The sequence below is a fragment of the Dasypus novemcinctus genome, chromosome 10 (genome assembly GCF_030445035.2).
Source record: "Dasypus novemcinctus isolate mDasNov1 chromosome 10, mDasNov1.1.hap2, whole genome shotgun sequence".
Classification (NCBI taxonomy): Eukaryota; Metazoa; Chordata; class Mammalia; order Cingulata; family Dasypodidae; genus Dasypus; species Dasypus novemcinctus.
Window position 1 is genome coordinate 92,754,597 of NC_080682.1, and position 15,289 is coordinate 92,769,885.

At 34.7% G+C, this 15,289-nt stretch overlaps 1 protein-coding gene across 1 annotated transcript; it reads right to left on the bottom strand.

Annotated features, from left to right (window-relative positions):
- Positions 1-7,375: 7,375 nt before the first annotated feature.
- Positions 7,376-8,338, bottom strand: LOC101420328 (putative olfactory receptor 56B2). Its single transcript, XM_004455018.2, has one exon. It carries the CDS (start codon positions 8,336-8,338, stop codon positions 7,376-7,378), a length of 963 nt encoding a protein of 320 aa, XP_004455075.2.
- Between the last annotated feature and the right edge of the window lie 6,951 nt (positions 8,339-15,289).

A 15,289-nucleotide genomic window follows, 5' to 3' on the forward strand; every position in this document is an offset into this window, starting at 1 on the left:
CCCAGGACAACTGAAAATAGATAGGAAGAGTGAAAATGTAAAACAACAAAGAAGAAAATGGCTGTTCATGCATGTAGGTCATTATACACACATTTTCCATTTTCTCTCCCAAAAGATATTTTTGCAAGTGCAGTGGGGAATTTTATAGCTCATTCTAGGTTTATATTTTGCACCTTTGATTTTTATTTCTCTGTCATCTATTTTGATCAGGTCATTTGATAAGCTCACTATCCCATTCCTCTAATATGTCTGCCTAATATAGTTTAATCTTTTGAGAGAATTATTTAATGTTTTGTCTCTTTGATAATCTTTATAGTTAGGAAATAGCTTTTCAGTACATTTTCCACTTATGAAAATTAAATTCTGTATGTGAACTAATTTTAATAAACTTTTTTCCTGTGTTCATCCAATTAAGAAGATATCAATGTCACTAACAGTCACTAGAAACAACACACAAGACTTACTTACCTGATTACTCGGATACTCCTATAACTACAAGGCAGGTGCTATTTGGCATATCCCAATTGAATGTCAGGTTATTGCAAAATGCCTTAATACTTTATTTATTAATTCATAATAATTCATTTTTTAAATCTTTTGATATCTATAAAGGTAAATATTTCTATCAATCCAATTAAAGCCTAAAATCATTCAACCTTCTTGGTTACCACTACATTGTATTATCATACTACACTTATAAGAATGTCTGCTTATACATTTTTTTAGTTAATTATAGAACATATTGTCTTTGAAGGTACTTGTTACTTTTTTCTTTTTATATTTTAAGCTCCAACATAATGTAGAGTAGACAGTATGAATAAAAGGAAAATTAATAAATGGCTGAATGAATGAGCCTAAATTTCTGAGTCCCTATGTTGGATATTAACTATTGGGATAAAAGAAAACATACCCAATCAAAAGGAGCTCACAGTCCAGTTAGGATATAAGATTCAATAAAAATAGGTTTAACTGCATGCTTTCCTGGTATTCTTCACAGAAGACAAAGAGAAGGGTCAATACAAACTAGAAAGGAAGGGAGGCAATTTTGTGTAATGGGACATTTTCTTAGAGGAAGTGAATAAAAAGGAGAATGGAAATTTACTCAAATAGCTAAATAAGTAGGTAATTAATTAAGCTATAGTTTAGATAAGCAATATAACAGAGATTGGCACAAGTGCTAAAACGTCTCAGAAAATAATTTTCAGAGAATTAGAAAGTCATAGAGATTTCATATTTAACACATGATTAAATCATGAGAAAATCCCTCTTTACTAGGGGATCAATGTTATGTTTCCCTCAATCACCCTCTTCTTTGCCTCATTCCAGTCCAAATATATTCCATTTAAAAATATATTTATAATGAAAGAGTTACATATTTATACTTTTAAGCAATATATAAACCAGCGAATATATCAGAGGAGTTATTTTTTAAAAGGATGCATATTTGTCCACTGGTAATTTAAGAATTTTGATGATAATATAGGGGTAAAAGGAGTAGTTATGAATTTAACGGCATTTTAGTAAAAAATTTTTAAAAAGCTCTGTAAACTAACTTACATAAAAATAAAGAATATGCATAATATATGTTAGGTGCCCAAAATAATAGAAGAAATGTAAGACTCAAAACCTATACTCTTTTTGAATATTGATATTATTTTTCATCATTTAGTGTTCTCACGACAATTTCTCCATGGAATAAAATACATGACCACTCCATAAATAAGGCTCAAAACTAGCAGAGGAGTGAAAACCACTTAGATGCATTCTTTCCAATATAGTCTTTTTTTTTTTTTTAAAGATTTATTTATTTATTTAACTCCCCCCCTCCCCTGGTTGTCTGTTCTCTGTGTCTATTTGCTGCGTCTTGTTTCTTTGTCTGCTTCTGTTGTCGTCAGCAGCACGGAAGTGTGGGTGGCGCCATTCCTGGGCAGGCTGCACTTTCTTTCGCGCTGGGCGGCTCTCCTTATGTGTGCACTCCTTGCTTGTGGGGCTCCACCTACGCGGGGGACACCCCTGTGTGGGGGGGCACTCCTTGCGCGCATCAGCACTGCGCATGGGTCAGCTCCACACGGGTCAAGGAGGCCCGGGGTTTGAACTGCGGACCTCCCATGTGGTAGACGGACGCCCTAACCACTGGGCCAAGTCCGTTTCCCCCAATATAGTCTTTCAAGTCAATAATAACCCTTTCATGGCTAAGCAACCATCAGTAATCCATCTCCATTTCTTCCACTTTTATCTCTAGAATATCTAATATAAAAATTCATAATATGTAGTCCACGGACATCTGGGAATCCCAGAACTTTGGGGATATGTATAAAGTAAAAAATAACATCACAGAAATACAGGGAAATTATTTTCTGTTCACATACCTATAATGTACTATGTCAACATTTGGAATATTTGCATAAATCAGTGAAAAAATATTTTTAAAATAACAAATGCTTGATGTTACAAAATGATGCATAGATAAAAGATTGATTCAAGTGCAAGATATATCATGGGTTTTAATGTACGGTGTATAAAACATTAACTATAAGGCTTCAGACTCCACATTGCAATAAAATCGTTAGGAAACAACCATTCTTCCATTTTGGGTATGGTATCAAGAAGAATAACCACAATTATTTGAAAATGGTGTTTAAAAAAATTGAACCCAGCCTTTATTCAACTATATATCTGTATATGTGCATGTGGCCAGATTTTCTTCACAGCATTTAAACTAAACAATGTGTTTCAACTGATTGCATGCAGAAGCAGATATGAGATTCTAGCTGTTTTCTCTCAAGTCAGACATTAAAAGACTTTCAAAATTGTAAAATATTACTTGATTGCTTTTTATTTTGAAAACAATAATTAATTTTCATTAATATATGTGATTCATAGTAATATGTAATAGATTTATTTATTTATTATCCCCCTCCCCTTGTGGCTTTTTGCTTGCTGTCTGTTCTCTGTGTCCATTCATTCTGCATTCTTCTGTCTGTATTTTTATTTTTTTTTATTATTTTAAAAAATTTATTCTACCCCCCCCCTCCAGCTCTCTGTGTCCATTCACTGCATGCTCTTCTATATTTTTGCTTGTCTCCCTTTTTTGTTGCATCACCTTGCTGATTTGGCTCTCTGTGGCACTTGAGAGCCACAGGCTCTCCACCATGCCTGGGCCAGTGGCTCTCCATAGGGTGCGGGCAAGCCTGCCTTCACAAGGAGGTCCCAGGACGTGAACCCAGGGCCTCCTATATGGTAGATGGGAACCCAAATGATTGAGCCACAGCTGCTTTCCTGTAATAGATTTATTTTTATTTTTAAATCAATAAATATTTGAAAAATTTCTATATTTAACTTTGAACACAGAAAATATCAACAAATAAAACTCACATAAGTAAAAATTCTTTTTGTTCCCAATAATGTTTAATAGGTTAAGCTGGATCTAAGATCAAAAGCTTTGAGAACTATTCATTGGGAATAAATTCAGCTATACTGCCAACCTTTTCCTTGAGGTCTTCTTTTTATACCTATGCATTTATTAGTTTCCTAATTACTGAAACAAATATTGTAAAATGGGTTGGTTTAACAGCAATACTTTATTGGCTCACTTTTTCAGAGGCTATAAAGCGTGTTTCCAGGTTCAGTATCTTCTGGCTGGCTGGGAATCTTTAGGATTCCTGACTATTCTATTACATGGCAATATTCATAACTATGACTTCCCTTTTTCCCCTAAGTTCTGTTGGATTCCAGCTTCTGACTGAACCTGTGGTTTCCCTTTCTGTGCACAATTTCCTTTGCTTAAGACCCTCCTCTTTCAGTTTGGGCACACCTTAACTAATAATATCTTCAAAGGTACTATTTACAAATGGATTCCTACCCTCAGGATAGGGAATGGGACCTAAACATGTCTTTTGTGGGAGGCATGATTCAATCTCCAACACTCTTCTTCTAAAAATCAGCTATAATTTATAGAAGGTGAAGTGCACAAATCTCATCTATGCAGTGTGTTGATTTTCGCATATGTACGTACCTTTGTTGCCAACACCCACACCCAGATTTAGAGCATCTACAGCACCACAGTGACTTTCACACAGCCCTCAGTTGATAACCTCTATTCTGAGATCAGCATCATAGATTTATTTGTTTTGAATGTTACTTTAAAGGAATAATTCAAGGTGGTGTTTTTTTGTCTGGCTTCTCTTACTCTATAACATGTTTCTGAGAATCATCCATATCATTTCACATAGCAGTACCTCATTATTTTTCATTGCTATGTATTATTACATTTTAAGGATATAAATAATTCCTGTTCTTGTAAACATCTTGTATTGTCTTCTCTTCCCTTCCTCACTTTTCCTCTCCAACCAGTGATTCCCAGGTCATCTCCCAAATAAAACACTTAAGACAAATTTTTATCTCAGGTTCTGCTTCTTGGAGAAGTCAGTATAGGATAGTACCTCTTTTATGAATTAAATTATAAAACAAGAAACTATAATCCAAAGAAAGATAGTCAGAATATACATTTTATTCAGTTAAAATACTTTCTAATCCTTAAAGATTAAGTAAAAAAGACCATTATTACTCACATTTTATATGAAGTTCAATGAGAATGAATAATTGTTCTATGATCATTCTGCTAACAAGAGATCAAGTTAGTATTTGAATCTGTTGTTGGATTTCAGGCCTAAAGTTTCTCTTTTGTTTTTAACTTTTATTTATAAATGCTCTATAACCACCAGACAAAACCTCTCCCTTCCACATATTAATCTGTATTCCATTCTTCTCTGCAAATTTTCAATTTCTAAATATCTCATATAAGTAACATCCTACAATGTTTGTTCTTTTGTGCCTTGCTTTTTCACTCCTGATAATGTTTTCAAGGTTCATCATCCATGTTGGAGCATGCCGCAGAACTTCGTGCCATCTTATGACTGAATAATACTTCATTGTGTGTATGTACCACATTTTGTTTATCTTTTCATTTCTGGATGGTCAATCGGGTATTTTGGTCATTTCCACCATTTGCCTATTGTGAATATTGCTGCTGTGAACACATATGTTTGAGACCTATTATCACTTTTTTGGGGATATTACTAGGAGTGAGATTGCCAGGTCCAAAAATGTTGGGTTAATATGATTTCTTTTTCTTGCCTAATTGCTCAGACAAGACCTTCCAGTACAATGTTGAATATCAATGGTATATTATTCAGCCAAAGTTGTGCTGATGCAAAATACCAGAAGTAGGTTGGTTTTAATAAAGGGCATTTAATTGGGGTAGAAGCTCACAGTTACCAGGCCATAACGCATATGTTACTACCCTCACCAAAGCCTTTTGCCACGTGTTGGAGCAAGTTGTCTGCTGACACCTGCTAGGGTTCAGGTTTCTGGTTTACTCTCTGCTCGGGGTCTGTTTCTCTCCCGGCTCAGCAATTCTCTTTTCTCCACAAGTTCAGCTGTAGACTATGAGGCTCCCTAGGGTTTGCTTCCCTCCACAAGGCCAGTTGTAGACTCTCAGGGAACCAGCTCTGTCTCTCTCCTCAGGACTTCTGCTGCATCCAAGGAACCATCACTATTTCTCTGTGTTCTTCTCCTTTGTGTTCACTATCCAGGCTCCAACCCAAAACTCCAGCATGAAAACTTCCAAATCTCTCTTTGCCCTGTATTTTCTCTATGAGTCCCCACCCACTCTACTGACAAGGCCAATCAAAGCCCTAGTCATAATTTGATCATGCCCACGTGTAGACCAGGATATTAACATAATCCAATATTTAATTCTGGAATTCATGAACAATATCAAACTGCTGCAAGTGTTGACAGTAAGCACCCTTATCTTGTTCCTTAGAAGGAAAGCTATCAGACTTTCACCAGTAAATAGGATGTTAGCTGTGGGCTTTTCATATGCCCTTTGTCATGTGGAGTGTAAGTATCATTCTATTCCTAGTATTGCTAATATTCTACTGGTTAAATTTAATTAAATGCTTTTTCTGAGCCAGTTGACCTGATCATGTGTTTTTCCCCCTTCATTCTGTTAATGTGGTGTTATACAACAGTTGTTTTTTTTTAAGGATTTATCAGCTATTGAATGCAAGACCTCATATATGGGAGACAGGGACTCAACCACTGAGCAACATGCACTCCCCAATAACTGGTATTCATCCTTGAAAAGAGAAATAAATCCCACCTGATTATAGTGTATAATTCTTTTAATGTATGGTTGGATTTTATTTGCTAGTATTTTGTTGGAATTTTTGCATCTTTATTCATAGGATATTGGCCTGCAATTTTCTTAGTCAAGGTATCTTTTTTGGCTTTGGTACTAAGATGCTGTAGGCCTCACAGAATGCTTTAGAAAGAGTTCCCTCTTCTTCAGTATTTTGGAAGGGTTTGATCAGTTTTGGTGTTACGTCTTCTTGGAAAGTTGGGTAAAATTCTCCTGTGAAGACATTTAGTCCAGGGTTTTCCTTTTTTGGGAGGTTTTGATTATTGATTTATTCTCTTTGGTAGTTACTGGATTGTTGTGATCATCTCTTTCTTCTATATCCAGTATAAGTAGATTTTAGGTTTTGAAGAATTTATCCATTTCAGCTGGATTATTTACTAATGGAAAATAGTTGTCCATTTTATCCTTTTATATTCCTTCTTATGTCAGTGGGTTCAATAGCAATGTTCCCCTTTTCATTTTTTAATGTTAGTTATTTGTCTCACCTTTCTTTATTCTTCATCAGTCTGGCTAAAAATTTGTCCATTTTGTTGATCCTTACCAAGGACCAACTTTTGGTTTTGTTGATTCCTTCTATTTTAGTTCTCCATTTCACTTTTCTCTGTCTAGTCTTGGACATTTTCTAACTTCTGCTTGCTGAGGGTTTGGTTTTCTCTTTTTTTGTACTTCCCCAGGATGAGGATAGGTATCTGATTTGAAATCTATCTTCTTTTATAATGTAAACACTTAGAACTATACATATCCTTTTCAATATTGCTTATGATGTCTTCAGAAAGTTTTGTTATATCATATTTTCATTTTCATTTGCCTCAAGCTATTTCCTAATTTTCTCTTGTGATTGCCTTTTTAATTCTTTGACTGTTTTAAAGTGCAGTGTTTAATTTTCAAATGTTTGTGAATTTTCAAATTCTTCACTGGCTATTTTTTTCTAAGTTCATTCTATTGGATCAGAAAAGATATATTATTTGATGATTGTCCTTGAACAGTATAACGAGTAAGTATATGGGGAAATTAAGATGTGTAGAAATAGTCTCTGCAGAGGAATCTTTTTTTTTCCTGAAATGTGTGAAGGAATATCTGACAGCTCTATCTAAAGTTGTACTCAAATTGTCAATAAAAGCATCAAAAGAGTTTCAAATCTTCAAAAAATGTGTGAGCACCAACGGCAGGCTAGTTGCTTTTGATGTCAAGTTTAAGCACTTTGAACAAGCCCTGCCTGAGCTCCTTATTCTTGAGTGCATAGACCATGGGGTTGAGAGCAGGGGGAATGACATTGTGCAATACATTGAGCAAAACTGGAAAGATGGGAGCTGTGTTTGTTGTACTATGAGTGATGGAAATGACAACGACAACTGTGTAGAAGAAAAGAATTAAGGTGAGATGAGATGTACAGGTACTCAGGGCCTTGGATGCAGCTTCTGCTGAATTCAGCCTTAGCACAGAGTGAAGTATCAAAGCATATGATAAAATAATCATACCCAGGTCACTGCCCAGGAATGTCCAAGCCAGAAATAGCTGATAGATACTGTTGATCATCCTGTCATCACAGGATAAGCTGGTGACCCCAAGGTTAGAGCACAGACAGTGCTCAATTTGATTGCTAGAGCAGTAGTGTTTCTGAGCAGCCAGCACAGGCACTGGGATGGTAAGCAGGCTGTTTCTGAGGCCCATGATCACAGAGGCTTTGACCACAAAGGAATCAGTAATTATTGATGGATATCGTAGGGGTCGGCAAATGGCTACATATCTATCAATGGCCATGCAGAAGAAGATGCCTGACTCCATGCCCACAAAGCAATGTATGACATACATTTGAGCAAAGCACTCTGGAAGACGGATAGTCTTAGCATTGAACCATAATATAGCCAAAATCTTGGGCATAATCGTGGTAGCCAGGCCCATATCAACCACAGCTAGGATACCCAGAAAATGGTACATAGGCTGATGCAGTGTAGCCTCTTGGTTGATGGTGATCAGTATAAGGATATTGGCACTGAGAGCTAAGAGATAGAGCAGAGCCAGGGGCAAGGAGAGCCAGTGCTGCCACTCATGAATGCCTGGAAATCCCATCAGGATGAAGTCAGAAACCTGCAACTTAGAGCTGTTGGAATCTCTGAGAACCTGGAGCATCATTCCCTGAAAAGAAAAATATTCAAGTTTATTATTCATTACTATCTCTAACACAATATTTGAAAAGGATTTACCTACAATGATGATATTTGAAAGGGGGATCAAAGGGAGAATCCTCTTTGTTCTCATCATCCCACCAACATTTTTGGACATTTATTATGAAGCCAGAACTGTGGTATCACATTCTATGTGCTAACTCAGATAATCACACCAAAACTCCATAAATCAGGTCATAATACACCCACCCTTCATGACTGAGTTAGTAGTTGGGTTCTCTAGGGAAACAGAACTGACAGGAGATATCTTTAAATAGAGTTTATAAACTTGTCTCAAATGGCTGTGAGGACACAGAAGTCTAAATTCCATAGGGCAGGCTGCAAGCTGGAGATTCCAATGAGTTTCCTCTATGCGTTACCCAGGAGACACTGGCTGTCTGAAGTAGAGATGGGAATTCTCTCTCTGAATGCTGAAAACACTTCTCTTTCTTTTAAGGCCTTCAGCTGATTGGATGAGAAGTCATTCATTGCTGACAGCTGTCTCATTTGATTGCAGAAGTAATCAGCCATATATGCAATCAACTCACTAATGCTTAAAGTCCATGATTTGCCCTTGTATTAACAATTTGCACGGTGCTTGTTTGCCCAAACAACTGGGCACCGTTACCTGGCTGAGATGACATATTACCTAATCATCACACTGAGAAAAGGAATATTAAATAAAAATGATGTCTTTATTCATGATCTTCTATGTAGTAAGTGTTAGAAGCAGGACATGTTAAAAGGGATCTCATATCATAATGGTCTTGGCTTTTAAATCTGTCTTTGTTAAAGGGTTGATTTCTTTAGAGGCTTAAACATACAGATTAAGAGTTGACTGATAGATCAGAGGAAATTTTCAAGTAATACATTAGACCATAGAATACATGAAAGGCATTCCTTTTGTTTAAGTAGTTGAGAAATTGTGAAGAACTTGTAAATATTACTTAATTTTCATTAATATGTATAAGGTAGCTTACTATAACCATTTTACAATGAGGAAACTAATATACAGAATACCAATGGCCTGGCTAAAGCCAAACTTACATAAAAGAAAGAATGTGTATTGGAAATTCCAGTATTCTTTAAATTCAATTGATTCTGATGTGAAGTAACTTTCCCCTATATGGACACGTTTATATTTGCTTGATGGAGCAATCCAGGCAGCCACACAGTAAGTAGAGCAGAAATGAAAAACACAATGACTGTGAGATGTATGTTTTGTGAGAAGGCATGTTAAATCCAACATGTTAAATATCTAGGATATTTCCTTGATATGCTTTTTTATTAAAACTTAATTTAAGTCAGAACAATTTCATAATATTTTCCTTAACAAATGTTTGCTAATTATTATTTCTATCTTTTGGATATTCCAAATATTATCAAATTAATATATAGACACTGTTTTAAAAAATATATGTATTGGTGACTGAAAGCATAGATTCTGTAGAGAGGGTAATATCAATATAAACTTGGTACATATATTCACCTGAAAACAGATAACAATATTCCATAATAATTACAACATAATTAGCTATGGTAAATCAATAATAATAGAAAAGTACAAATTCTTAATAGATTTTTAATCAGTCAATAAAATATAACAAGCAAAAATTTTAATAAATATTATAAATATCAAATTAAAATAAAAAATACCTTAGCTTTGGAAATAAAGAAGCAACCTTAAACCAGATCTCTAAAATTATGTATTGGTTCCGCAATAGAATGGAGAGATCATAGATGACAAAGACACTAATGTCTATTGATTGGTATTTTACTACTGAAGCCAGAACAGAAAAAGGTTTTGGACCATTCTTTTAATGGGTACTAGTAATGGTGTTGGTTCGTCAACTCACAATCAGGAAATAGCTTCACCCTTAATGAAAAGAGCATCTTGAAAAAACTATTTATATCTGTTCATACAGGCGTAAAAGATGTATATCATTGTTTAGGGCACTGAGTAAAGATTCATATCTCACAAATATGAACATGTCATGAATCATGAATATTTCCGGAGCTTGTGCTTAGCTTTTTTTTTTTAAGAGGTAGTGGGGATTGAATCCAGGACCTCGCACGTGGGAAGCAGGCCCTCAACCGACTTGAGCTACATCCACTGCTCTCTGTTTAACGTTTTGATATAGGAAGTACCAAGACAAAGACGTAACATTCTCATTCTGGATGAGAAAATCAGAAGAATCAAACAAAATAAATATCTTGATAACTTACCCTGTTAATGTACATGGGAATCACAAATGAAATAAAACCCACAGTGAAACATAAGTTTAAAAACAATATGAGAAAATAATCATCAACGAAGTCTGCAGATAAAACAATAAGAATTTCTTGAATATGAATTCAAGGAATTGAGGTGGTAGATCCATTTTTATGACTATGAAACAGGAGACTTTATACTAATAACAAGAATGAAGTACCATGAAAACTGGAAATTAAATACGTACATATCCTAAAACAGAATGTGGTCATTGAACTCAATGTTATATAGAAGAATGATTAAAGAATTAAACTACACTATGCCTAATAGGGTTTCCAGAACCAAACAGCAACAGCAAAAAACAAGCAAACAAAAACCCACAAAGATTGAGAGAAAGAAAATATTTGAAAGCCAAATGACCGATATTTTGCAGAATAGATAAAAGGCATAGGCATGTATCATATTGTAGAAATACAAATGCTGAGTATAAAATAAATAAAATCTTAATGAAGCACATTTCACTCAAATTCAGGATCCCACATTGAAAAATGAACTTTAAACACAAAGAAAAATTTTAAGACAAGAGAAAATTTCGAAACATAGAAACCAAAATCTATTAACACTATATCCTCAATTTCCCATAGCAATTAATGTTGAAATTGAAGCTCATACCTCATTAAAATGTAACAATTAGGGCAAAACATGGTGGGGTTTTAATTCTCATAATTTGGATATATTCCTAGTCAATACTGAGATAACTCATGACAATGAGGTAAAATGTAAAGGAGAATTGTGGAAAAAATGCTTGAAAATATGAGCAAATATAAGTAATTGTTAAATAAAATAATAACGCTTCAAAGTAGGAGTAGGTGATACCACAAGGAGGCAAAAAGCATTGACAACAATTCATGATTTTAATTTATTTTCTCTCTCCATTTGGAATATGAAATGCATGACAACAAGGAGGATGGAAGTAGAGAGAGGGAAAGAGAGAGGGAGAGAGAGGGAGAGAGAGAGAGAGAGAGAGAGAGAGGAAGAGATGAGAAGAAAATAATGTAAATCAAGTGAAAGGGAAAAATAATGGAAATTTTATCAAGGCAAAAGAACACTAAAGAAATTCATTGGTATTAGAAAACGGCAGCGGTGGCAGACTTGGCCCAGTGGTTAGGGCATCCGTCTACCACATGAGAGGCTCAAGGTTCAAACCCTGGTCCTCCTTGGCCTGTGAGGAGCTGGCCCATGCGCAGTGCTGATGCACGCAAGGAGTGCCCTGCCATGTAGAGGCGTCCCCCGCGTAGGGGAGCCCCACGCACAAGGAGTGCACCCCTTAAGGAGAGCTGCCCAGCGCGAAAGAAAGTGCAGCCTGCCCAGGAATGGTGCCACACACAAGGAGAGCTGATACAACAAGATGACGCAACAAAAGGAAACACAGATTCCCGTGCGGCTGACAGCAACAGAAGTGGACAAAGAAGAACATGTAGCAAATAGACACAGAGAACAGACAACTCGGGGAGGGGGGGGGGAGGAATAAATAAATAAATCTTTTAAAAAAGAAAAAGAAAACAGGAAAAGTGAAATTATACATATCTATAAACATTTTCATTATTAATAGATTGAACCTGACAATAAAAGACAAATACTTTCAGAATCATTTTTTTAAAACAAGCTGATATTTATGAGACAATTAAAACAAAGTTCGAAAAGAAATGGACAGAATGCATATTGTATTCTTGCAAAAGAAAATACTTTAACAAGATCGTATCAGATATTTGAAAAAGCAATTATGCAATTCAACAGGAAAATTATGCATTGATATAAGGAACCACTGGCAGAATAATATGATATGTGTGCCTTGTCTGAACCTATTTCAACCTAAGACAAATCAAAGAATATAATAGAAAATTCAGTTATAGCAAGAGGCACAATTCCTGAAACAAAAATTGTTAATGGTATACATCTAACAGCACAATTAAAAATATTGCACAAAAGAATTAATATATATACCTATATACAAAATTAGATACTATAGATTATTTTCAGCACACACAATATTTATGAGTATCTAACTTGTGGAAGGTCCCAGCCAAGAAATAACAAAGATTTAATTTAATGAAGATCACAAAGCAAAATACAAAAACAACATTACTTTTGCATAAAAGAGATAAAGAAGTGAAAATATTTGGAAAAATTTAAATATGCTTGCAGGAATAATAGCATGTTTATAAAAGTACTGGAAACCACAAAAACTAAGAACTGAAAACCGAAAACCACAAAATTTAAGATTAAGGCCTAAAATGATATTTAAGAAATCTATCACTGTAAAGGCATGCATTACAAACAAAATTTACTTAAATTTGCGAGCTACTCATTTACTTCAAGGAATTATAACAACGAACTTCACAGTAAACATGAAACAAAAAGAATTTTCAAAATGAAGCACTGAAATTGGAGAAAAAGGTAAAAAGAATTCTCCAAAAATTAAAAAGCTTAATATTTAAAGAAAATCATTAAGCAGATAAAATCTACGAAAAGATTCAAGAGAAGAGAAATCAAAGATAAGACACAAATATGCAATATAATTAAAAATCAGTTGGCTTTTAGATAATAAATTTAAAAATACTAAGGAAATGTGTGAATAACTTTATGATTCAACACTGAAATTTTTGAATCCATGCAATTTCCAGATTTTAAATAATATAACTGTAACTGAAAGACAAGATAAAGAAACAGAAACAGAAATCGGAAATTTATCAAAAATTAACAGAAATTTGCCAAAGAATATTGATAATCCTTCGCGGAATATATAATTACTACTCAATGTATGTTGTTCAAGGAATTATAAAAAGAAGAAAAACTCTGCATCTGCTAAACAAGACAATTTCTAATGGAAAAACATTTCAAAATAATTTTAGGACTATTTCTATTACGAATATCCAATATCAGGAAATGTAACAATGCAACCTGTAAAAAATATATAAAATGCATTAACAAGTCTGCTTTAACATTAGAAAAATAGTAATTGAAATTCACTCTATTAGAGTAAAAAGGAAATATCACGAAAGATCAAACAGAGCAGAAATGTATTTGACTTTATATATTTTTTAAAAATTCAAATTACATTAGGAAAAGAGGGAACTTTTGTAAGATCATGAGTATTATCTAATAAAAATTCAAAAATAACTGCTTATTTCATGGACAGGTCTTGCATGTCCCCTATCTCGCATTCCATTGTTCAGTGTGGTAGAGGATCAAAGTCTAATGGATTATAAGAAATAAATGTAGTTGGCTTCTATTTTGGAACATATCATGAGCTATGTGGAGACACCAAGAACATCTACAGACAAACCTTTAGAAATGTGAAAAATTGTTAGGAAGATAGCTGATTTACTCTTAGAATGGATTATGTTCCCTTAATCAATCACAGATTTATGCTATAACCTTGAAAGATATACAAGAGAAACTAAGTGCTCTTTCGTTTCTGGGAATTTTTGAAAACCACCACAAATATTTGTCACATTTACCAATGTCCAACAGTTATAATATTGTGGTGGCCTGTGGCCCAATGACTTGAAAAATTGCCTTAACCTCTAAGCACCCTCAATTGTAATCTATATAATAGTATAATTCATTCCAAACTCCTGAGATTGCAATAAGGATTAACCTCTCTGAAAATTTCTAATTAAAGTCCTTGCAATATGGAAAGATAATTATTATGTCTATGGTAAATTTAAATGAGGACCTGGATGACTTTTTCCTCAGTGGAGTCAATAACCATCAACACTTGACTCCTGGAAACTACTTCTAAAGAGTCAGAGATCTAAGAGAACAATAACATGAATATATGTAGAAACTCAATGGAACCAGAAATTGAAGAACTCTGATACAGCCAGGTAAAAATTTGCCTTAGAAACTTTGTAAAGCATTATAAATGCTCACACTATCTACTAGGATTAAAATCTGACAAAGCAATGAATATGATTTTGTAGGATATTGGTGCTAATATACTTTGTTCTAATTTAACAATCTTTGTAATAGGCCATAGAGGAATTGGGAAACCGAATATGTTGTCATATCAAATTTCTATAAAACTGTCCAGTACTCAGGTTAATTAAGTACAGATTTCTACAGACACATGATTTCTACAAAGAAATCATCCAAAAATTATTGTTTTTTTAGTATTATTTAAGTACTGTCCTAGTGGAGCTCCTAAAATGACCTAGAGCAAGGGAATCTTCAATTTAAAGAGCAGATCTTCTGAACCTGTGTCTGCGTGATAACATGCATTTATACATGTAGCAGAATTAGTTCTGAAACTAGCTTTGGTTTTTAATTTCCATTGGCTGGTTCAGGTGGGGGTCAGGGTGCTTAGAGCATGATCCTGGCTCAAACCATTTAAGACTGCAGATATTCACCTCCAGGGGACTTGATAACTGTGAAAAGACAAAACCGACTCAGTAGGAAAAATGACACTGCAGGTGCTCCTATCGCAGGTGAATCGTATCTTCTCTAATGCATCCCCAAATCTATGCAGAAGCTGGCCCCAGCTATGTACATACTGTGGGGCTTACTGGACTGGACTCCTTTTATGTATCAGTCTTCTCTAACTCAGAGGTGTTTATAACCACTGCAGATGGAGTCTATGATTTTATGACAACGGAGGTGAAACTCAGGGAGAGAAATCACGTTCTCCAGGGAATAAAACCCAAG

What these genes read in the sequence shown, in the direction of transcription:
- LOC101420328 (XM_004455018.2), bottom strand. Translation starts at nt 8,338, where the DNA reads ATGATGCTCCAGGTTCTCAGAGATTCCAACAGCTCTAAGTTGCAGGTT.